Genomic DNA, 25,800 nt, shown 5'->3' with positions numbered 1-25,800 from the left:
AGGCCTACAGTTTAATCCCCAATACCAAATAAATAAATAAATAGGCAAACAAAGAAAAAACTCCTTATAGTAGAAATTCTGGAGGATCATCTAGGAAGTCACCTTCACTGCCAGGGCCAACTGAATTCCGTAGGGAAAATACTCAGGAGCAGAGGCTGCCTATTAATTAAAGACTACCCTAACTTTCTTCACAAAGATATGAATGTAATTCCCTAAAGATGATGGTAAGAGGTTCCTTTCTCACACTGCTAAGCCTTTAGGAAGAATATATACATAACATCTTAAGTAGCTCATCTTTTTTTCTCAACACTTTTTTTTTATCATCTCTCAGAAGACTGTGCAGATCCAAGGTATACAGTATTTTCCATAAGCACTATAATTTCCATTGTTAAGAGAAACTAAGGCAACTGAAATTTGAGAAAATAAAGAAATAATTCAGACTCAAGAAAATCCAAAAAGTGACTCCAACTTGACTTAAGCCAATCACATGACTGTTGTTTTTCCCCTACATGGTTAGGAAGGCACCTTGAAAAACTCAATGGGTTCTTAGTTATAAGTCCATTCTTACAGTTAATGAAATTATCAATAATTCCTAAATATCCTCCAATAACTAGTTCATATTCAAAGTTACCCAAAACTCTTCCAAAAAATGAATTTTTATAGTTGGTTTGGTCAAATTAGTGTTCTACTCGTGTTTCTCATGCTGCATTTGGTTGTTAGGTATCTCTACTCTCTTTGAACCTAAAACAACTATCACCACTTCCTCCTTTGTGTCTCTTTAACCCACTTACCTGTCAAAGGCACCAGGTTGCCTCTCTTTAGACATCCCCACAAATTTGTCTTCTTGTTTCTTGGTAGTCTGACTAAAACATCATTTAAATGTGACTTTTCAAGTTCATTTGTATCTCAGATTTTCAGGAACTTCGAAGATTTAGAACCTCCTAATCTGATGCTTCCTTTGCAGATAGTGGTAGAAGCTACTCTCTGAGAAGTGCTTCTCAAACTTGCTGAGGACCGTCATGACATCTCACCTGGGCTACTACAACAGTATCCTAGTTTGTCTAGTTTATTCTCTTCTTGTCCTCCTTTCACTCCACCCCATCACATTCCTCCCTCTTCGTGACATCCAGCATGATATTTTCAAATTGGAATAGACTACACCCTTCTTGAAACATCTCCAGTAACTGTACTTGGAATAAGAACTGAAGGTCTCACCTTGATCAGCCTGACCCACCTGATCTCTTTTCTGCCCACATTTCCAACCGCATCATGTGCTTCACTTCTCTTTGTTGAAGACACCTTCTTTCCAGGGCACCAACACATAAAATTCTCTTCTACTTAGAATGCTTTTCCCTCAAGCATCTGCACTCATTTATTATCATTCAGGTCTTAGCTCAAAGATGAGCTTAAATGGCCCTGTTCCAACCATCCAAGCCAAACCAGTCCCCCCACTCCCTCATTTCAGAATTTTATCTTAATCATTTCCATTATAGAACTTGCCATACTGATAACATTTATCTGTATACTAGATTATCTCTCCTGCATCGGTGTACTTTCTTATGAGTTCTCACTACCTGACATTTTCCAAGTATCTATTCGCTTGTTCAGTGCCTTTCAATTTCCATTTGAATGTCAGCACTATCAGGGCAGGAACATACTCTGTCCCCATCTCCAGCATGCCCAGACTTGTGCCCCCAAAATAGTCATTGTTCAATATATCTTGCCAAACAAATGCTCACCAAAAATTCACTAGATTTCTTATATACAGCACAAGTTCCTAGATTGCAACCACTCGGTAATTTTATATTAGGTTAAAAAAATGCAATAAGGTATAGGCTATAACAAGATCTAAGAAAACCTCACACTTTCTTTTAAATCAGAATTAAACAATATTCTCATATCTTAGAAAGAATTCCTCTAGCTTTGTAACCACCTTACTTCTTATGTGTAGCAAACAATTCAACGACATCAACAACAAAATGACTTATTTTCCCAATGCTTCAAAGCTAATACGCTCTCATTATTTTATAGAAAGAGAAAAATGTATGCATTATTGTGCATTCTGATAATTGATTTTTCACATGCAGGCACAGTTGAATATTTGCACTACACTCATTATGCAATTTATATATCAAGATAGAGGTCATAATTTATTCACTATTATCCCTGGTAATTATTATTGAGCATTTTAATTTTCAATACTTAAAGGCAAATGTATTCCCTGTGAATCCAACAAAGGAAAAATGCTCACTAATAGAGTAAATTAACATAATGGACTCTATGAATTACGCTAATGACTTGTTTTTAAGTCTGCAACACAAAAACCAATGAAATATAATAGATTAGAAAATTACCACCTTTATCACTGTTGACTGACACACTCTGAGCACAATTCCACCATTACTTACTTCCATCAGTAACTTGAATCCTTCTCTTTTCTTGATTTCTTCTACTAGGTACCTAAAATTAGAAGTTACAATAATATTTATAATTGCAACCTGAAAATGCCATGAACATGGTTGACAAGTCTGTTATTTCTGATGCAGAGACAGGGCTTTTACATAAGAAAATAGAGCTAAGAGTACAGGTACAGACACAGATACGAATTTGAACAGATAATTCCTGAGCCCACTGCAGTCCTCTGGGTCTCCATGGAGAGATTCACTTTTTAATGAAATGAGGTCTATCAAACATGTTAACATCAGCTTTTAACTGCAGTGTGAAAGGCAAATAAAGGAGATTGGGTATATTTCTCTGACTATGTGGTTTTCACATCAATATTACAGAAGGGGGTGGTTTAGCATAGACACTTAAATTACCTCTCTTGCCTGAAAGAAAATGTTTTGGGTACAGAATCCTTACTTGTAAGTTAATTTAAGATCAACATCATCTCCTAAGATAATTAGTATCATGTTAAGAAATAAATGGACTCTAGACATTGGCAGAATATCTTTGATGTCATCTCAAAAACAAAGAGAGTTATCAACTAGAAGCAAAGGACCAGGTGCATGAGGTATGGAATATGATTGGGAAAAGACTAAAATGACATTAGGAATATAGAGTAAAATAACATTGATTCTTCTTCCCAAGCCTGTTTTTTTGTCTATATAAAAAATAAACCTGAAATGTTTGGCCTTGAAAACTAGTAATTTGATCAGAAGCCTTAAAAAGTTCACAATTTCTGACCCAGTGTCTCAAATTTTGGGGTAAAAGGTAAATTAATGGTCAAAAGTGCTGAAAGAGATGTATTTTCAAGAGATTTATTGTCATCTTGAATATAATACCAAAAGCAGAAACAAAGAAAGAGGAAAACATCAAACCCAACAATAAATAAGGACTGATGTGGAAAACTGTGATCTTCTCAGGGAATTATGGTACCATGACTATGTCACTAAATTATGTATCACCAATTAATTACTGAAGAACACACACACAAAATGTTCTTCTTGGGCCCCAACTCCCTAAGCTATAAAACTGGACTAAAATCAATCTTCCCAAGTTGAAAGTATCATTGTAAAAAATTGAATAAATCCATACACAAAATGTTGTAAAGTCAAAAAGCTATAGAAAAAGGGGGTATTTATTATCACATTATTTACTAAATGCCATTCTAGAATGTGTATACAGAATGCCTTAGGCTACAACACGCTGTTCCTTTTTTCCCCAAACTTATTTACATGGCTTCGAAAATAAGGTTCAATATTGATGTCTACATGTAGGTCTTGTCTTTGAAATGTACAAAATTTTATAAATATCCTATAAATATTAACTAGTAATGTTGATTCTTTATTTTGAGCAATAAAGTGACACCACACACACACAGAGAGACTCACAAAGCATTGAGTCTCTAAATACATACCCCTGTTCCCAAATATTTTTTTTAGGAGGCATTATGAATCTATAAGGTTTTGGAACATTTAGAAAAACTTCCTAACATAGAAAATGTAATCCCAGTAGTTAATAAACAAACATCAGAAATAAGGCTTGAGGTCATTGTTAATTTAAAAAGATAAAATATAAAAAGAATATTAATCCATATTCCCCACCTAATACTGGAAAAAAATTTTAAAGAGCAGTTACATCTAGTACCATTGAGCATCTGATAGAAAACTGTTATAAATCTTTTAAAGTTAATGATCCTCCTATCTCTGATCAAGCAAACCACTTTGGATCTAGTATACTAGGAAAATGATTAATATTAAGGATAATCAAAGAGATAGATATGATATGCAGAAAGATAAATATACATATGCATATATGTTGTATATAAAGTTCCCTCTGTGTGTGTGGGGTGGGGTGGGGTGTATATGTGTGTGTGTGTGTATGACACAAAAACAACCAGACACAAGATTAATATCCAGAAATTGGGAATGGTAGATTAAAATATACTATCGTGACCCAGAGTAATACAAAGCAGCTATTAGGAGGAATGCATTCTATCTCCTTCGGTTAAACCACAGGGATGTTGGGAATGTGTTAGTAAAAGATAAAAGTGAGGTACCAAGAATAGTGGATAATTTGATTCCATTTTTTAAAGATTTTTTTTAGTTATAGACAGACACAATGCCGATATTTTATTTTTATGTAGTGCTAAGGATCCAATCCAGTGCCTTCCACATGCAAGGTGAGTGCTCTATCACTGAGCTACAACCCCAGCCCCTTGATTCCATTTTTAAATAATTTTTTTAAAAGGAACAATAAGTTATCTATCCACACGCATATCTGAGCATAGAGTAAAATATGGAAGAATATACCTTACATCCTTCAAGTTTGCTTACTTTTGGGGTTAGATAGGAATTATTAAGATTCATAGATGTAGTTACTTGTGTAATTTTTTTAAAAAGGAACTTGAAAGATAACTATAAAGCACACCACAAAGCAGACAACTACAATCTCTACCTATGCAAAGAAGTCTTTGTGAAACACCCCTTTGTTCACCTTCTCAGGCACAAAAGTGCAAGCAATCCATTTACTCCAACCTCACGCTGTGATTTCATCCTGAGGAGACCCAACTGACCTCAGCATCCAGAGGCTCTGAGTAATGTTTTGACTCTCTAGAAACCACGGCAATGACTAGGTTAGAAAGGACTAAGATGCAGCAAATCGACTTGTAACCTGGCAACTTCTTAGCCTGCTTGAGCCTGCCTCAGTTCCTCTGGAGATGTAGGACCAAATCAGGGACATCCTTCCCTAGTAGATTGTGACTATGTGAAACTTATACCCACTATCGGTTGTCTCCACATAAATATTTCTGTCCAACTGGTTAATGCTGCTCCTGGGAGAAAGTGTTCCAAAACAGAACTGAATTTTTCCAGTTGAAACTCTGATTTTTGCTGACCAAGTAGACCTGAGCCTTTTGTTGGGGGTCAAGGTTCCCACTGCAATCATTTTTAAAGTCTGTAAAACCTCATGTTACTCTCCAGCTGAGTTGAGACTAGAAGTGATCTGGGGAAGAGGGAAACCTGCTGTTTTATTGATAACAAAAGTGTAACACGAGAATTTCCAAATTATGCTTCATGGTAACCAAGTTAATAGCACCACATAAAAGAGGTCCCACTGTCAAATAAACCTGAGCACTGCCGGTCCTAACAGACTGCTTCTGTCCATGATTAGAAGTATGCCTGGCTTCATTCAGCAGGCCACTTATCAAGCTGGTTGGCTGCTTGAGAGGATCACCAGGAACCAGATATTTTCTATCATTCAGCCCACCATGCTGAGAGGTCAGTAGGGTCTCCTCTCATGTTAACAGGATGACCACCACAACTACAACTAGCACGTCCTTGCACAAGGGTCCTCAGAAGGAACAGAGGGGATTAGAGACAAAGCGCTTTATTTTCTTACATGCACCTCTCTATTTAGGTGAGAACATTTTCCCCAAGTGTTCACAGAATGTGTCCTGCATCTTACTGATTGAGTCATACACCCAGCCACATGTGTGGGTTGGGTTAAACCAATGCTCCCAGATGGAACACTATTATCTAAATAAAACATGGTTCTAATGGCAAGTAAGAAGAGAGCCTGGTTGTTGGGTATCTGTTTACTGGTGACAGCAAAAATGTCTACTACAGGCCTCTTATTGCTCTTGTGAGCACTTGATTTTTTTTTTTTTATAATATTTTATTGTTGGTTGTTCAAAACATTACATAGTTCTTAATATACCATATTTCACAGATTGATTCAAGTGGGTTATGAACTCCCATTTTTACCCCGTATACAGATTGCTGTGTCACATCAGTTACATTTCCATTGATTTATAAATTGCCTTTCTAGTGACTGATGTATTCTGCTGTCTATCCCATTCTCCACTATCCCCCCTCCCCTCCCCTCCCCTCCCCTCCCCTTCTCTCTCTCCACCCCCTCTACTAAAAATCGTTTCTTCCACTTATATAATTTTTATCCTACTCCTCCTTTCCTCTTATATGTAATTGTGTATAACCCTGAGGCTCACCTTCCAATTCCATGCAATTTCCCTTAACTCTCCCTTTCCCTCCCGCCTATCATCCCTGTTTAATGTTAATCTTCTACTCCAGCTCTTCCTCTCTACCCTGTCCTTGGTTACTCCCCTTATATCAAAGAAGACATTTGGCATTTGTTTTTTAAGGATTGGCTAGCTTCACTTAGCATAATCTGCTCTAATGCCATCCATTTCCCTCCAAATTCTATGATTTTGTCATTTCTTAATGCAGAGTAATACTCCATTGTGTATAGATGCCACATTTTTTTAATCCATTCATCTATTGAAGGGCTTCTAGGTTGGTTCCACAATCTTGCTATCGTGAATTGTGCTGCTATGAACATCGATGTAGCAGTATCCCTGTAGCATGCTCTTGTTAAACACTAGTTAACATTTCCTACTCATGTTTGATCATGGAATTATTTTTTGAAGGATCATTATTAAAATCTTCTGGAAGTCTATTATTCCACAGAGCATAGTCCCAAAATGCTAGTTTTAAAAAAAGCTATAAATAAATAGAATAAAGATCAGTAGAGTGGAGGAAAAGGAAACAGGAGAAGGGAGAAAAAGATGGAGGGGGTAATCCTGAGGACTAAATTAAAGCAAATTATATCCAATGCTTGTATAATTATGTCAAAATGAACTCCAACATTATGTATAACTAAAATGAACTAACAAAACAGTTCATTGTTGATTGCACAAATGATGTGACTCTATTTCATGTACAGAGACGTGAAAAGTTCTGCTCCATTTGTGTACAATGAATCAAAGAGCTTTCTACTGTCGTGTAAGACTGATTGGAACTAATAAATTTTAAAAAGTTCATTGTAAAAAAAAAGAGAGAAGTACTTCTTCTATAAGGAATCTTACCCTCTTCTAAATAAATGCTTAAATGAAATGAGTTGTTAGGAAGGAATCCAAATAAATTTTGGGTCACCTCTGTCTATATTCATAGGGATGACTTATTCCTCACAACTTCTTTTTTCAATCTATGGAAACATCCTAAAAATAAGATACATTTAAAAAAAAACTATTCTTACATGGCAGAAGCCATAAAAAGATGTACATTCAGTTTTGGGGACATAATGCAGAAATCAGAAACTACTTCTATCAAAGGCAAGCCAGGGAGTGAAGTCCAAACTCCTCATTCTCCCTCCCACTGAGCCTGACACAAAAAAGAGGGAAGAAAAAATACACATCAGCACAAGTTTTTCCGAAGTCCTATTGCAGTAAATCTTATATGAATATTCTGACTTGATTCTGAAGCATACATTAATGATAATCTGGCTCCAAAGTGGTTCTCCTTCCTTTCTTTACAAATGTGTTCTCAACATTAGAGTCTCTCAATTCTCCAAGTAGTTACATGAGTTCATTTAAATTTTTTGGATTTCACTTGTCTGTCTTGCAAGCTGTGCTTCTCTTTCTGGAAATAGCCTTTCTAGTCCCTTTCTTAATTCGCCAGCCACTATAGAGTCCCCTTGGACCACCCTGGACACAGTAAGTTTCTCTCCCCATCTCATTTTCTCCATTGAAATTTCTTCTAATGGCTGCACCAAGCCTCCCAGGACTCTTGAGATTTTTCCATCTGCTTTCAGTATGCTCTGCATATATCCTATCTCATAGCTTCCTCTGATTCATCACAGACACCCACATACTCTATCCTACTGTGATTTTTTTTTAAAGTAACCAATTTAAAGAAAAGAATGAAAACATTGTCCCTTCTAGACTCCATCCCTCCCATTGCCCAGAGAAATCGACTAGCACAAAAGCCCCATTGTGTAACTGCTCACCTTTTCCAGACTGATAACGATACATCCCTCAGCACTCATGCAAGTCTATGAAATAAATTCCACCTGAGAGATTGCAGAGATTGTATGTCAAGAGACTAGATCAATGACACGCTAGAGACCAAATAAAGTAGCAGAAGGGGAGTTTCTGAGCCATGTGTTGTTGTTGAAAAGACTCACACACATGACTCTTCTGAGCCTGCTTTAAAAATCACCCTTTAGTGAGAATCCATTTAACCCGATTGCCACAACAAAGGTGCAATCAGGATGGAGAGGTGGGTAGATAGGTGGTAAGCAGGTAAGAGGTAACTACCCCTACCCCCTGCCCCACTGCAAAACACCGACAACTCTTTTGGGCAAAAAATAGGAATGCATGATCGCCTGCTTTGTGCTAAAAAAAAAAAAAAAAAAAAAAAAAAAAAAGATGGTTTTAAACCCTAGCCCTCTCGGTTTCAATTATGCTTAATAATCACATTGTTTTAGGCTCCCAGTATTATTGATATTCCAATAACAAAATGAAAAAAAGCTTTTCTTTGGTGGGGAGAAGGTACTGGGGATTGAACTCAGGGGCACTGGACCACTGAGCTACATCCCCAGCCCTATTTTGTATTTAATTTAGAGACAGATTCTCACTGAGTTGCTAAGTGCCTCGATAATGCTGAAGCTGGCTTTGAACTCATGATCCTCTGTCCTCAGCCTCCTGAGATGCTGGGATTACAGGTGTGTGCCACCGCACCTGGCTGGATAAAGCATTTTAATAATTAATATTTCATGAGAGAAATATTTTCTCCTCAATTGGAATGACAGGGTCAAATGGAAATTGGGAAAATCCTGAGATATATTTTAGGCACTCATTTTTTTCCTTCTTGCTGGATTTCTGACAACCTATAACTTCAGAATCAATGTCCTCCTAAAATCCTTGCTTTACCAGAGAAGAGGGAGAAAGCTATCTGGTTAGGACAGCAGTGCTCACTCTGATTTATTTATGTATTTGGTATTGGGGATTTAACCCCAGAGGCCCTTTTCTTTCTTTCTTTTTAATTAAATGTTACAACTTTAAAAAAAAAAAACTTTTTAAAAAAATTTTAGTTGTAGACAATACCTTTACTCATTTATTTTTATGTGGTGCTGAGGATCGAACCAAGGGCCTTGCATGTGCCAGGCAAGCACTCTACTGCTGAGCCACAATCCCAACCCAGAGGCCCTTTTCCACAAAGTTACATCCTGGTTATTTTTATTTTTTTGAGAGAGGGTTTCACTAAATTGTCCATGTTGGCCTCAAATTTCAGGTTTTCTTGCCTCAGCCTCCAGAGTCACTGGGATTACAAGTGTGTACCACCTCCCATGGTCAGGGCAGGGATCATCGTCTATCAAAATCTGGTCTTTAAATCTTTTTTTTTTTTTTTAAGAGAGAGAGAGAGAGAGAGAGAGAGAGAGAGAGAGAGAGAGAGAGAGAGAATTTTAATATTTATTTTTTAGTTTTCGGCAGACACAACATCTTTGTTTGTGGTGGTGCTGAGGATCAAACCCGGGCCGCATGCATGCCACGCAAGCGCGCTACCGCTTGAGCCACATCCCCAACCCTGGTCTTTAAATCTTAAAGTCAATATACAGATTTCGAGCTGGACTTACTGTGCCAGACTGTTATCTATGGAAGAATTGTATACTTTTTGGAAATAAATCAGAGTTAGTCTTAGAAATTATGCCAGGTAGAGTTTTCTGACCATGGATGGGAATTGTTTTTATTTGTTAAACTCTGAAGCAAATTCCCATTGGTCAGTAGACTTGAGGACAAAATTATTTTAACTCTAATCCTTCAGTGGTTCAAACTCTGCAGCTCACATAATCAGCAGTATTCCAGAACTAAAATATCTGCTCTTGCTTTCCCAGGGCAGAGGGAGAGAGTTAGTTTACTGTGGCAGGTGAGAGCCAGTTGCTAAATAATCCAGAGTTATACAAACCACAGCTGTGAGTAGCTTTCAGTTTACCATGATTAAAATATTTACACCAGGGGAGCTAAGGTTATGGCTCAGCAGTAGAGTGCTCACCTACCATGCAGGGGGCACTGGGTTCGATCCTCAGCACCACATAAATGTAAAATAAAGGCATTGTGTCTGCCTAAAACTAAAAAAATAAATATTAAAAAAATGTTTACACCATGGAAATTGGTAGACACTACAAACATTTTTTTTTCTTTTAGCAGCACAGCACTGCATAAGCTCAAGCAAACAGAATAGATCCAGGAATTGAGAAGATATTCTTATATTCCTAAAAAGTAGGACCATAAAGCAATCAGTAAATTTGAAAAGAAGACATAAAAATAAAATCTTTCTATTGTTAGTTTAATATGATCTAAAGAAACTTTAAAGAAACTTTAAGTTTGTAGTTATACATTAATTCCCAAGAGACATGCCTACAAAGACTGTCCTTTTCCTTAGCATTGAGGGGTGGGAAAACAGGGTGACCTTTACAGACCTCAGGAATACACTGTTGGATATCAACAGTATGAAAAGTTAAGGCAAAAAAAAAAAAAAAAAAACCCAACTATTATGAGTAGCAGCAGGAAAAAGGAGGGACTCTTTTTCAAATATTTAAATATAGGTTACAGAGTCTGCAATGATGCTCACTGAAATGTTAATTCAATTCAATTCAACTTGACAAACATTTACAAACAATAAGTGTTTGTTGAATTGAATTGAAATGTTAACATTTATCCTCCTGTGATATTTCTCTGCAAAAAAATAGAAAGTATCCTCAGACTATAAATTCTACCCTGAGATGAATGTTAACGTCATAATAAATACGACCATCAAATATTTATACCTAGCCTTATTTCAAGACACCTGTCATTGACTTACTTAGCAGCTTTGACAAAATAATGCAGAGATTCTAACACATTTAAATGCTACAAGAAAATACAAAGCAGGAAACAGAGCTTCCTGGACTTTTAATTTAATGGGCATCTATGAATATTTATAGTAGACTTGCTTTTTTTCACAACTGGGTAGTTATCTCCCTACTTTTAGTAGAAACACTTTAACCCTACCTCTACTGAAAGCACATTCTTCACCCAGTTTCAGTACATCCCTTATAGAAGTATTTGATACTCTCCTGGTACTAAGCAAAGACAGTGATGACCAATGCATGCATCATATTTCCCTGAGAACAGTGACTGACTCCAAGATGGACATTTCCCTCACTCACAAAAAAAATTAATTCTTAAGATTTTTGGAAGAGGAGCATACTCTCCTTCTGACCTTGACCTTGAACCTGGAAGAATATATATCTGACTCCTGACAGCCACCTTCCTACATGGAAATAAACCCAACATGAAGGAAAGCAGGGCTGAAAGATATAGAAAGATTCAGGCCAGGTGATATTCTTTAAACCCCTAGTCTAAGCCATCATTAAGCTAACCTTTTAAATCACTTCAGGCGATAATTTACTTTTCTTTGCTTATAATAGCTTGAGAGGTTTTCTTTTACCACAAAAAAAGAGTCCTAATAATATAATGCAACGTAACATATCATATCAACTTATAAAAGTCTTTTGAAAGTGCCAAAGTCATCTCTTTACCAGCCTTAATATCCAGGTCCTTTTCCACAGAATTTGCAGTTCTTCCTGCCAAAAGGCAGAGGCTACCTATTACCTCTGAAAGTTGGTCTTGGCCAGATGATTTGCTTTGGCCAATGAAATGCTGGTAGATATAATGCAATCAGAAGTTTAAAGTGAGCTTGCATGTATGGGCTTGCCATCTTGGGCTTGTTATGGCTATAACAAAAAGATGTCTCAGCATGCCTGTTGGTCCAAGGAAGATGAAAGAAATGTAGAGAGTAAAAGTGTAGAGAGTAGACTTCAATACTGCAGTCACCACAGTATAAAGTGGAGCCACTCCAGATAACCTGCAGATACCAAAGAATGAATAATTCCTGTTTAAGATACTAGGTTTCAGAATTTGATGCACAAAATACTCATTTCATTCCCAGAATTAGAAGAGGAAATTTATAAATATCTAAGGAGATTCTTCAGGATTTTGCGAGTGAATAGGGAGTTTTCAGGGCAAATCAGTGGCCAAGCAGGTAAGAATAGCCACAACTTATATAGCATGCAGCATATGCCAGGCATCGCGTTCCAAGTGATGTGAATAATTATGTTTTACATAATTAATCTCTGCAATAATAAATATTTGCTCTTATTGTTACTATTTTACTGAGATAAAACTGAGGACCACAGAGATAAAGAAACATGCTCAAGTCACATAGTCAATGCTAAGTTTTGAATCCACTTTGTACTGCTATACTATAGTAAATAGGTTGGATTTAAAAAAAAAATCAGTAGGCAATGCTGAGGACTATTGTTCTCCATAGGTTAAGGCCTCATCATGTTCATGACTGAAACAATGTAGGATTAAGAGTCCAACCTTTTGATAGAAGCCCAAAGTCCAGATTTGGGAGAAATCTATTTTAAAGTATTTTAAATGTCTAAATACTTTTTAACACCATGAAGGTCAACCCTATGCAGTGAATGTTCAACAGAACACATTTAAATCTAAATTCAGCTGTGGTCTGTTGTTTTGCACCCACTGATCTAAGTTTAGCAGGTCAGTCTTGCTCAGATGGCAAATGTCTGGCACCTGTATCTCAAGAGCTTTTCTAATGTCCTTGAAAGTCATGACAAAAGCTTTATTTTTCATGATACTAAAAGGCAAGCAAACATGGTGCTTCTGCAGTATTTTTTTCTTTATGCCTTCACACTGTCCCCATATTCTCCTGTACCTGCTTTGTGAGTCCTTAAAGCTACACTAGATTTCCGAATTTCCTCATATCCAGAGATTTGGGCTGGTGCTCCCTCTGCCTGGATCATTCTTCACTCTTCCTCATCAGGTCCCATTTAAATGTCTTCCTCTAAGAAGCCTCAGCCAATGTCCCTTGAGAACTCACTAGGGTACCTTCCTGGGTTCTCTGGGAGACCCATGTACCTCTTTTACCAAAAAAGAGAGTCACTTGTATTTTATCTGCTTCTCATTTGAAAGCATCTCTCAGTGGGCTAGGATCTTGGAAGGCAGTTGATAAGACTGCTCTGCTCACAATTCCTAACATGTAGTAGGTGTTAAGAAAAATGCATGAAAGGAGAAATTGCATGAAAGGAGAAATTCACAAATAAAAGAACATGTAGAGATCTTGCCAGAGTTACAAATGTTACTTCATTTGGTCTTTCTATTATAGAGACACATGGACAGACAGACAGACAAACAGACACACACACACACGCGCACACACACACACACAGAGTCACAGAGAGACACACACTCACCTAGATAAAGCAAGAGCACGATTAACTCTTTCTTCAAGGCCTAATGTGCCCAGGGCCTTCCAGGTCATCCAGAACTTGAATGCATCTGGTCTCCTGCTACATTGGATGGACTTGTCTCCTGTGTCATAGCTGACATCATAGAATTTATCCTGCTGGAAGAGATAGGATGCCTTGGCAGAGTAGCATTTCTTAAGAAGGTCCTTTGGAAAAAAAAATAAGAAAAGATGAAGAGACTGTTTATTTTTAAAATATACTTGGATTTTTAATAATTTTAAAAAAATTTTTTTATTCTAATTTGTTATATATGACAGCAGAATGCATTACAATTCATATTACACATATAGAGCACAATCTTTCATATCTCTGGTTGTATACAAAGTATATTCACAACATTCATGTCTTCATACGTGTACTACTTGAATTTTGAAAACACAGAAACAAAACCTATAAGTCATTCTACTACTGGTACCAAAAGTAGTAGAATATGTCCAGTCCCTGGACACTCTTGGTATGCTCTGATTTTGAGAATTTTGATTCACTGAGTTAAAAAACAAACAAACAAACAAAAAACAACCCTCAGATGCTAGGAGCCACAACCAAATAATATGAAATAATATGATGCATGGCACTTTTGGTTGTAAGGTGACGAAGCCAGCTAGCCATTGAGATGATATGATTATGTTAAGATTTACATTCATATGGAAATTGGACTCCTGCTGTTCACCTTGGCCTGCTACAGGACTCAGGTTAAGGGACTCCTGGAGAGTTCCCATTGGTTGGGGAAGGATAGTAGGAGGGAATTCCGGGGGAGGTCCTGGGCCCGGTTCCGGGAGACGGGACGCTTGGGGGAATCGGCTTGCTTGCCAGGCGTGTACGGAGTATTGGTGGCATTTTCAAAAATAAAGTTTTGTTCCTGCTTGAGTGGCTCATGATTCTGTGCCCAGCTAGACTGCGGCACTCAGAGTTGACAATTCTAGGTTCAGCTCCACAGTTTCACTGATGAACAGGAGAAGTGAGGAGACCATGCCTTCATCATCTCTGTGAACATCAAGGTGGCCAGTTTCTCAAGATGAATCATCTGGAACTCACTCAAAGTTCCAAAATGAGGACAAAATATCTGACCTATTGTATATGCTGTTATACGATTGCATAAGCAAAAAGCTAGGTTTTTAAACCCTATTCTTTTCAACTCATATCCACAATGAAAGGCCAGACATGACAATAATCCAGGGATGGAAACCTAAGGAAGGAATTTTGGAAGAGTTCAACATGACCTGCAAGTTCCGACAGTCACAGAGCATCAACTGCCACCCCCAGGGGTCTTTCACATTTGTTTTTGTTTCATATTGGTCTTCTTTACAACCAAACTCCCTTCACATTTACTAATTGATTACTTTTCACTAAGAAGCCAGTAACAATTTCCTGTTTATCACCATTTTATGGTCTTCACCTTGACCCCAAATTATTAGAGTTCAAACCACGTTGCCCTCGGTGTCATCAGGCATCTACAAAACCCCAGATTTCCTGACCTGTCATCCATATCCCTCACACCCTCCTAAGCTCCTTCATGCCTGCAACACATTTACTGGAACCCTCTCCACTTCCAGGGTAGTCAATCTTCTCAATGTCCCTAAACACAGAACTTTGTGCCATCTGTACCTTTGCTCACATCATTTGCTTGAGCTTGACTCTATTTTATTATAAGATTTGACACCTTCAAAAGAATACATGCAATCAGTACATTTATAAATTCTGAAGATTACCATCACTAAATATAGCCTTCCATCTTTATCTAGGTCTACCGTTTCAGTGGGTCTTGTCAAGTTTTTCTTGACAAGACAAGCTTCTGGTCCATTCCATCAGACTCATACTTAGCTGCATTTGCTGCCGTGCTGTTCCCATTTAATGAGTAGTAGTCACAACATTTTCCTTGTGTGTCCCAGCAAGTTCTTGAGCACAGGGGTCATTCCTACCCATTTCCATTTTCATGGAGCTTAATGCTTTGCTGGACACAGCGTGCCCTCATTACACACAAGGACATGATGCCCCTCCCCAAAGCCACGCTTTACATGGGGTATGAACAGAAAAAGTCCAGATACTCGTGTTTCTCATTCAGTGCATCTTCCAAACTTTAACAATGTAAACCTGCCAGGTCTGTCCCAGAAGCTACAACAAGACTCCTCCCTAGACACAGAGATCCTAGTAAAGCTCCTTTCTAATCAGAGAATATATTAAGTATGTTCCATTTGACTGATCAGCTTGCACTTGAGAGAGTGAAAAGAAAATTTCAAGGCATCAAATTCCAAATAAAAGACCAATCTGCCTTTTTAATAGAAGCATTGTCTTGTGTGGACACTAATCTCCATCAAAGTATGTTCCATTACCAAAAAGCATGATTTTACATAATGGTAAACCATTATATACCAAATATGATCAGGAAGTCCAACATCTCACTCACTATTCACAATAAATGAGTATAAAATAATAATCAAAGGAATACTAACTAGTTAGATGTGAGGCTGGCTCTGATCCATATTCTTGGTGAACATGGGGGAAGAGTAAATTGCTCAGATGTAAACACTAAAGTATAAAAAAGCCCCCTACTCTTAAATGTTCACTTTTATTTTGCCACCACTGTCCCTCCCTACCTCAATGGTCAAAAATTTGGTTATTGTTTCCATACTATCTGCTATATAGTATAATGTTATAGTATAATGCATTTATTTTAGGTACAAAACATGCACACATTCACAACGCCATTATACACACACTCATACTTGCACCATGATTCGAAATTGGCTTTTATCAAACATGAAAGACTTTTTAAAAATCCCCACAGAAATGAACTTTGATCATGTCTCTGGGAAGCTTCAGGGGCTTATATTAGTGACTGAGATGAAGGAAAGTCCCAACCATTATCAGAGGACAAACTGCATCCTCAGAGGCAGATAAGGAAGAGCCAAGAAAACATAGAAGAACGAGCAATTGTCCTGCAGTAGTGACACGGTTAATTTCACTGCACAGAAAAATCCTCCTGCCTCAGGAAGGTTTCATAAAGAACAACTAGAGGCTTGGGATTTACTTTATCGAGAATAAATGAAAACTTCCCCCTAAAGTTTCTGCTTTGCATTTTAGTCAATGTCCTTGTATTAAAATGGATGAGAGGTCCTTTAGTTTCAGGAAACACATTAACTAAGAGAAGAGGCTCAGATCTCTAGAGAAAACAACATTTTGAACTAAGTATATAAAAAGTTAATATTTTTGAAAAAAAATATAATTACTTATTACTGTGCTATCAAAAAGAAGGACCGGGCTTAACTTACTCATCTTCATAGCTTTAATCCTTGCAGGACAATAAATACCAGTTATAAGAATTCTGGCAATAAATACCCAGTGAGAATACCAATTGCTTTGTATTGTGATATTAACTCACACTGTTCTCAGGGATTAGCAGACATTGCATTAGGACTTGCATAGTGGCAAATGAAAGAAGCTTTAGCAAAAGAAAGAGGAATTTTTATAGGCTTGCCTCATATATTTAGAGGTCTAGTCATATAAAATCTTCAGGCACAGTTGGATTGGAATTAAACGATATCCATCATCAGGAATCTGCCTTTTCCTTTTGTTCTATTGTCTTCTGTACTGTCACTCCCCAAGTAGAGAACCAGCAGGAGGCAGAGGAATTAGGGCTTCTGAGTGGGAGCCCTGAGCATGGGCTATTTAGAGAGAGAAGAAAAATAGAGAAGAAATAGCTTCTACTGGTGAAGAGCAACTACTGATGAAGAGCAACTCCTTGTCTAAACCTTCAGTAGGATCTTCTAGACCCTCTGAGTCCCCATCTTGGCATCCATCCTTATTGGGGCTGCACTACCAAGTTCCAGCAAGGATCTTGCTGAGTTGGTTTAGAGAGAACCCCCCCCCCCCACACACACACACCAGCACCACCACCACCAACAACCTGGATATCTGATCACCTTTGGTATCTCACCCAACTCTTCATTCCTCCTCCTCAGTGTCTGGTTACCCTAGCTTGCCTTCAGCAAGAACCCTGCTAACTTCTATATCCCTTTCATTGCTAGTGTTTTCTCAGTAATTTTCCATCCACTGACCCCTCACCTGCTCTTTGGCTATAAATCCTCACTGTTCTATGTTATGTTAAGAATTGAGTTCATTTCTATAAATAGGTCTCTTTTTCCTAATTGCAATAATTCCTGAACAAATTCTGTTCTTATCACATTTACTGTCCAACTCTGATTTTCTTTAACATTACCCAGGGAGAGAGAGAGAGAGAGAGAGAGAGAGAGAGAGAGAGAGAGAGACTCTTGGCCTCCCCACCTCAATCTCTTACCTGAATCTTCTGCTAGACAAACCTAGCAGGAAGCCAATTGGCAAGGAATCCTGGGAAATGTGCCATGTAGGAGTCAGCCCTCTTTACACAGCAAAGGAGAGGAAGGTGAAGAATGGATGGTACAATAAAGAGAGACAGGCAGTGAGACACACGCTGCATGAGGACAGAAGTCACAACTTTCATTTTCACTCTGTGCACAACACCTAGCACAAAATAATCATAATGATCAGAGCTAACATTTATTAAGCTCATACCGTCTGCCAAGCACTATATATGCACAAACTCATTTAAATCTCACAGTAAACCAATGAGCTAATATTATTATTGCCAACACTGTGATATGTGTTTTGCTACATAACAAGGTCCATTTAATTGCCTGAAGTCATGTGACCACAAGGAAGTAGGGCTGGATTCCAAACCAAAGCTGCTTAAGTTCAGGGCCTGAACTCTTAGCCATTTACACTCTGCTATATCAACAGTGGACACTCAAATATGTGTGTGAGATACTTGTGACACTGGTGATATTGAAAGATATCACTAGAAACACACAACTGAGTCAGTAGGTTGCAGATTCCCTTTGATAAGATTGGCTAAGCCACATTTGATTTCCACAGTCCAGATGAGAATCAGCAGACCCTTCTCCAGGTGTCGTGACCACATGGGCTACTTTAAGTCAAAATCTTTGTTGTAATTAATTCATTCCCAAATTATGTATTAGTTTCCTGCTATATAGCAAGCATCATGATGCCAGGATCATGGGCATACAACCCCAGGGAGGTATTAAGCATCTAAGCTAATATTTGTTAATTGAATGTGCAAACTCAAATTAGGCATCAATAGAAGAAAGGCTGGGCTCTAATCTAGAATATAAAAGTGAACTTTAAAAATTATTATGCCAACTCATATTGGCTTTATTTATTTGTTGAGTAAATATTTTGAGTGCTTTAATAGATGGAGAAAGCTATGCAAGCTTGGGGATGTCATGGTATATAAGAAAGTTATTATCCCTAAGAAGTTTCAGAAGGGAAAGGGACAGAAAAACAGGCAATAACAGTACAGTGCTAGGATAGGAGAAATAGCCAGAGCCACAGAAGGGTCACCAGCCACTTCCTTGGAGATGTTACACAGGGCTTTTCAGAAGAAATGTGTCATCTGAGAGCTGAGAGGTGAGGAACAGCCGAGTAGGAGAGGATAGAATTAATTCAGTATGAATGGAGCTAATTAATGAAGCCGGGCACAGCTTGAGAGCCCGGCTGCAAAGGTAGAGTAAGATTCCAAGGCACCAAGAATCTTAACTGCCATGATTAGAATGATTTGTTACAAAATCTTCACAGGCTGATACGGATATTACAACTTGAACTTCATTACTCATCTGGCAGAATAAAGTGAGAATCAGCAGATGTGGATTCTGCTTTTGATTTATTCATTTGGTGTCAGAGCTCAAATCAAGTCACTTAACATCTTGGGCTTCATTTTTCTCATCAACGTAATGGAAATGAGGATGCTTGCTCTCTACTACATCCACAGATCTTGTGAAATCTAATGATTTAACATTCATTAGGAAGATCCCCTCAGTCTTTGGCCAAAATCCTATTTGCCATTTCCTCTCTAGCATATCTTTGAGCATCCTGACCTCTCCCATCCTGACCCAGTCACTAGGTCTTCCTTTGGCTTACTCAGAAGAGCTGTAGGGCAGGTATCACCTCTAGATTTCCTCACTGTTTATAAACTGAGCATTACAACCCTGTCCACCTCCCCTTTTAGTGGTACCTCTCTGCCTGTTATGGGTCATAAAGTAGGCTAAAATGACAGAATAGATTAAGGGCATTACAAGAAATCTTAGAGCAAAACAAAGGGTTAACCATAATCTTTGTCCTCCAAAGGGGCAGAGCCTGACCCATTCTGAATACTCTTCTTAGAGACCTTGGCTCTTTCCAAGTCTCAGCATGCTAAAATTCAAGACAGAAAGACATTGTGTGGAATGCCAATGGACCAGGGAAAGGAGGGAGGGAACCAGCGCAGGAGGGAGAAAAGGACAAGAGAGGGAAAAGGGAAAGAAACAAAGAAAGCAAGAATGAATGAATAGTAATGGGGGATATTACCCAAGTCAAGATTTCACATGCTGAAGTACAGTTCAGTCCAAGGCATCTGTTTACCTGAGTGTCTTTAAACCTGATGGAAACCCACTGACCATTTGATTTCTCCCCCAACACACTGAGATTATTGTATTAGCATACCATCTTTAGAAATTTTTTTGCCATTTTTGTCTAAATTGAAATTGATGAATGAAGGAGGAAAGTGGAAATATAACTCTCTGTCTTCATTACTCCAAAGATGTGTGCCCACAACTTCTATCTTCCTTTGTTCCACCTTCAGCATCACCAATGTTCCCTCTTTCTGGCTCTCTAAATGTGTAGCACAAACCAATATATCAAAGACCCATAGAGGAAATGAAAGCTGATCAACAAAATCATTTGCAACATCATGACCACCATATTTATCCACCTCCACTCTCCTATCTTTGTCCTTCTATGTGTCTCTACTTGTCTTTCCTAATCTTAAGCACAGTTATTGACTGATGGTGGAGTTGGCATTTCCAATACTCAACTGTTCATTTACTACTGGGAATCTGCCTTCATCTTTAATCAACCAGGTCTCATCTTCCCTCTGCTCATCTGCCTTCATCTTTAGTCAACCAGGCCTCATCTGCCCTCTGCTCATGATATTTTCTCCTCCTCCTCCTCCTCCTCCTCCTCCTCCTCCTCCTCCTCCTCTTCTTCTTCTTCTACCAGAAATTGAATCCAGAGACACTCAGCTGAGCCACATCCCCAGCCCCTTTTAAAAATATTTTATTTAGAGACAGGGTCTTGCTAAGTTGCTTAGGGCCTCATTAAGTTGCCCAGGCTGGCTTTGAACTTGTAATGCTCCTGCCTCAGCCTCCCCAGCTGCTGTGATTATAGGTGTGCACCACTGGGCTCAGCTGCTCATACTATTTCTACATTTGACCCTTTATGTTCACCTGTGTTACAAAGCAAGTATCCAAGTATTTTTTCATTTCTGAATTCTTTGGACAGGGTGCTTTCATTTTTCTTGTGACATTTCCTTGATCAGTCTTGTTGGACTTATTTAATTCATTTCTTTTTGTTGTCATTTTTTTCATTTTCTGTTAGAATAAAAATTAAAATATCCTAGTATTGCATTCAGCTTGGAGGGGGGAAAATGCTATTATTTTGATATCCATTTTTTTTTAAAACTTGCTACCATATTTGAGTTCTTGTTTGCCTTCTCCTCTGCACCCTGAAAGGCTAATCTCAGACATATTGTGCTTCATTGGCTACTTGGATGTGTATAGGAGGTTCATATCCTGACATACAGGCTTCTGAGGATCATTTTTTTATCAATTGATTGATCTCTTCCCCATCCCTTTTAAGCATTTTCCAGTTACTCATATTCCCCACAAATCAGCTTCTGCTTATGTCTCCAACTCATTTTCCAATTCCCACTGACCTCCTTCCCTGACTGCTGGCATTTGGGGATGATGTGAGGTTAGGAAATTTGCTGATACTTCTGGGGCTTGTGCTTGAATTTCTCAAAGACTGGTGAGCAGTCTGCCCTGTTCCCTTCTGCATGTGGTGACATATGTGAGCTTGCCGTCCTGCCATTTCAACATCTCCTTTTGTAATTCATGTCAGCCTCCGTTTTCTCAAAATACCGCTGTGCTGTCAGACTTCTGCAAAACTGGCTCCTGGTCTGCCTGAAATAAGGTTTTTTTTCCAGAAGGTTTCTGGGTGCTATGTGATAGGTGTCCAACAAGATATGCCTTTCTCCCCTGTTTCAGCTCAGGAACATGATGCTTTCAACATCACAGTCAACAGCCAAGGGACATTCTTTGAGAAAACCCTTTCATTTTGGGATCCTCTGAAATAAAAGTTTTATATGATATTTGTCTTCTACTTTTGGCCTTCAGGTTCATATTCTTTTGAAAGCTTTCAAACTGCTTTGCATAACTGAATTCAGCTTCTCCTTAAATGCACTGGATGTGCTTTTGAAAAGTATCACTTTCCCACTGTGTGTATTGCTTTAGGTTATCAAACAGGTCCTACACCTCTGTGCCCAACTCAAGGCAGGAGGGGTAGGAAGGATCACTGGGTGCATTGGATAGGACTCCTTGGTTCACTTCTGGGCCTCCCTTAGCTGAGAGAGTCCAATCCTCTGGCAGCTCACTTGCATTCTGTACTTGTTGCCCCAGATCTCTTTCCTCCCAGTCTCAGCAAAATGACTGGAGGAGACAGCAGTCTTCAGGCATACAGAGGAATGAAAGCAAAGGTGGGCAGGGGCGGGGGGGGGGGGATTGGAGGCAGACACAGCATGTCCCAGGGGCATGGCTGCTTGTAAACCACAGGACTTATGCAGTTATCAGTATATGGACCTCTAAGAGATCAAAGGAACTGAAACACTTTGCTATATCTGTAAAAATCATTGACTACCCTGAAATATCGAAACACCTGGGGTTCATACCAAAGCCCCCTTCTCCTTTCAGAAAGCCTCCTGGAAGATTTGAGAAAGTAGTGTTAAGTTCTAAGCCTATAGGCCACATAGGGATTTTCAGAAAACTGAGACTACTTTAGTGCATGAGCTGAGATCTTTTATTTTTCTCCTGAAGTGTAAATCTTCCTTAAATTCCCCTAACTAAGGGTGAGGATGAACTGATTTGAAAAATGAAGAGACTGAACTAAAAGATATTTTTAAGAAATGCAACTTAATAATTTTTAAACCATGACACTGCCTACAGGAGTGAGGAAAGTTGGACACAGTTTCTTAGAGAATGTTAAGTGCTTCTATAAATAGGCAAGAAGCATCTGAGAGTGCACAGATCATCTGGCAATGCCTCTGCTCACCCTGTAAGCAGTTAAAAATAGCATGACTGGGCTTCTCTCTTAGGACAGACAGGTTTTGATTTTCCCTAGGTAACGATCAGCACACCTTCTCTATTAAAGATAATCTAAAAGTGTTTTCCAAACTTTGACTACAGCCCACAGTAAGTAATTGTTTTTTTTTTAATAGTGATGCAATATCCATACTAATGTACATGAACAGAAACAAAAGTTGGTAGGCCTGTTTGCCTCCTTGGCACATAGAATGCACAGGGGCATTTTCTATTCCACTCTAATTTGTTCTATTCATTAAAAGGGAAGAACCAAAAGCTGGTGTGAGTTGCAATGGACACTATAACGCAAAACCAATTAATGTGATGGGTCTTAGCCCAGATAACATTAGAATCATCTGAAGAGTTTTCCTTTTTTTTTTTTTTTTAATACTGATGGTTCTTATTTAAGACTAAAAAAAATATGAATTTCCGATGTGGGATAAGGGCAATGTTAATTTTTGAAGCTCCCCAGGTGATCCTCCTGTGGAGTCAACATGAAGCACTACTGCTCTGAAGGGTCTTGACCTTCTCCTAAAAAATTCTGATCTAGAATGTTCAGCCTGCATCATATTACATTCATACTAGAGCGAGTGACATCTGAAGTACTGAGTTTTTATGAGAACATAAAATTAGGGTGATTATGGGATTTCTTTTGGTGCAATTAGTGCCCATTATCCTCACCTTATTTGTGTGTAAGTGAGGAATGGCTTCCTTCTAGGAACCCAAAATAAAGAGAATATGATCATGCTCGAGTCTTAGGGGGAAGGAAGCTCCAAACTATGAACATATGTCATTAATCCATTCAACTTTTGATTTACTATATTTTTGTCACATGGAGAAAAGCATTTGTTTCAGAAGCTAATCACATCAACAGAGATATGAGCAAATGTTGCTCACTTAACCCCTGGGAGAAGAAGAGTTGTGATCTTTGCTCCTTTGGCGCACGACACCCAACTCTAACTTTCTGTGATTATATCTGATCTATATTTATTTGCACCCTAATTTCTTGCAAAAGGGACTTAAGGCAGCTCACAATAGGGTAGGATTAGGAGAGAAAAGAAGAAGGGAAGGAAAGAGAAGAAGAAAGAGGCAGAGGAAGAGGATGAGGAGCAAAGAGAGTTGAGGGAGGAAGGAGAGAAGCTTGAAGAAAAGATGAGGTCAAAGTCCAAAGAAAGTATGATGAAAAAAAATACAGTTTAGCCCAGGGTAACACCTGCACAAAGAGGTGCATTGGAAAGGAAAAGAAAAGGATTATTGGCCAACTTTTGGCACACCTGGTAAAATCCCAGTTATCCACATATAGCAAAAGCATCCCTTAGTTATTTGTTTGCTGCTTTTAAACCCTGGATATTTACTGTGTGACTGTCAACCACCTCCCTTTGCTTCATCATATCACATTTTCGTGCATCTGTAATTGAGGATAATGATATTGCACCACAGCCCACCTCCTGAGGATATTTTGATTATTTGTGGCACAGTGTTTAAATGCCTGGGAACAAAAATTCATTAACACAAGGCATAATTCTTCAGTCTAGATAGATTAATTGCAACTCTCTAAAATAGGTGGACAGGAATGAATGGAAATTCTCTCTTTCAAATTGGACAAAACTGCCAGGGGGCAAGGATGCCGCTTTGGATGGAGGCTAGAAAAGCAGTCTCATGCCAAGAGCGCAATATTTAATGAAATCAATCTATGTCTCCAGCTTATTCTGATGCTGTTAACCAGGGCACAGTTTCTTCTCAAAAGGAATTTTACACATTCAACAGCAAGGCCTCTGGTCTGCATATCCTAGAGTTGAAGTACCCTAAAGAGATCTGCCCTCTGAGGTTTGGAAGAGAGGTAGGAGATAGACTATACTGAAGAGAAAAATGCAACGTGGGAAAGGAATTTCTGAAATGCTAAGTTCCTTGCTCTTCTTTGTAAAATCCCCATTGAAGAATTGTTGAAAATTGCTGATATTAGTACAACCATGAAAAATTCTATTTAAACTAGCCTTGACTAAGAGTTTAAAATGAATCAGGAAGCACTTGTTAAAACCTTGGACAGAACCAAAGGTGTAGTGGACAAGAGCATTTCTTTTTCAAAGATTTATGATAAAATACAGAAATGTGCTACAATGAGGAAAAATTTCTCCACCATACTGTGGACATGCTTCAGACAGAAAAATCTACCCATTCACATGTGGCTTACTCCTCAATTTGGATAGAACAAGAAAAAAATGGTTTATTTTCGTTTTTGGTTTGAGAAACATTTTATACAATTTCCACAGAGGATGGCATTTGATGACCTGAACCCACACTGGCTTATCATTTCTAATTTCCATTGATCTATCAATGCCCTAAAAAAGAAAAAAAATCGTTCTGTGATGAAACTGTTTAAATCTGGATATTCATTTTCTGTTTTGATTCTAAGGTTGTATTCTACCATTTGTAATGGATCTTTGCTGAAATAATGTGGCAGAAAGGGCTATGAATCTCAACCTGAAAGCTCTTTATATGCAAACAGCAAGTAGGAGTTACTCCTGGTTAAAAAAAAAAAATAAAATGAAATAAAAAAGAAGCAGAGACGGAAGGCAGGCAGGCAGGCAGAAAGAAGGGCTCTCTGGTGAGTTAGATACAGGGGGAGGAGATGACTTCTAGGAGCCTCTGGCCCTGTCAGTCTCTAGGTATGAGAATTATAACTAGCAAATCAAAGGAGAACACACTTGTCTGACAAACTGAGAGTATCCCGTTGGGGACAAGAGAACCGGATGTATTTAGAACAACCACACTGCAAATCCTGGGGGAGAGTGACTCTGCCTACAGAGTTTCTGTACATCCTGGGCTGGCAGAGAAAAAATATAATAAGAAAAACCTACGGGCAAGGGTCTGGAGACTAAATCATGGAGGAGATTTATAGGTCAGCTTTACCAGGCGGGCTGGGTATGTGGAAACGAATTTGAATTAGCAAAATCATCACTAATACTATTTG

At 38.4% G+C, this 25,800-nt stretch overlaps 1 protein-coding gene across 4 annotated transcripts in view; it reads right to left on the bottom strand.

Annotated features, from left to right (window-relative positions):
• Window positions 1-25,800, bottom strand: part of GADL1 (glutamate decarboxylase like 1) — a 174,108-nt gene that overhangs the window by 65,496 nt on the left and 82,812 nt on the right. For all 4 annotated transcript variants that reach the window (XM_081284072.1, XM_081284071.1, XM_081284073.1 and 1 more), the window contains 2 exons: window positions 13,555-13,754; window positions 2,409-2,460 (listed from right to left, as the gene is read on the bottom strand). In XM_081284072.1, coding sequence (XP_081140198.1) covers window positions 2,409-2,460; window positions 13,555-13,754 — 252 coding nt within the window. The remainder of the gene's footprint in view (window positions 1-2,408; window positions 2,461-13,554; window positions 13,755-25,800) is intronic.

The sequence above is a fragment of the Spermophilus citellus genome, assembly GCF_964194105.1.
Source record: "Spermophilus citellus genome assembly, chromosome: 3".
Lineage (NCBI taxonomy): Eukaryota > Metazoa > Chordata > Mammalia > Rodentia > Sciuridae > Spermophilus > Spermophilus citellus.
Note: the sequence above shows the minus strand (reverse complement) of the source record. Positions and strands in the feature narration are given on the sequence as shown.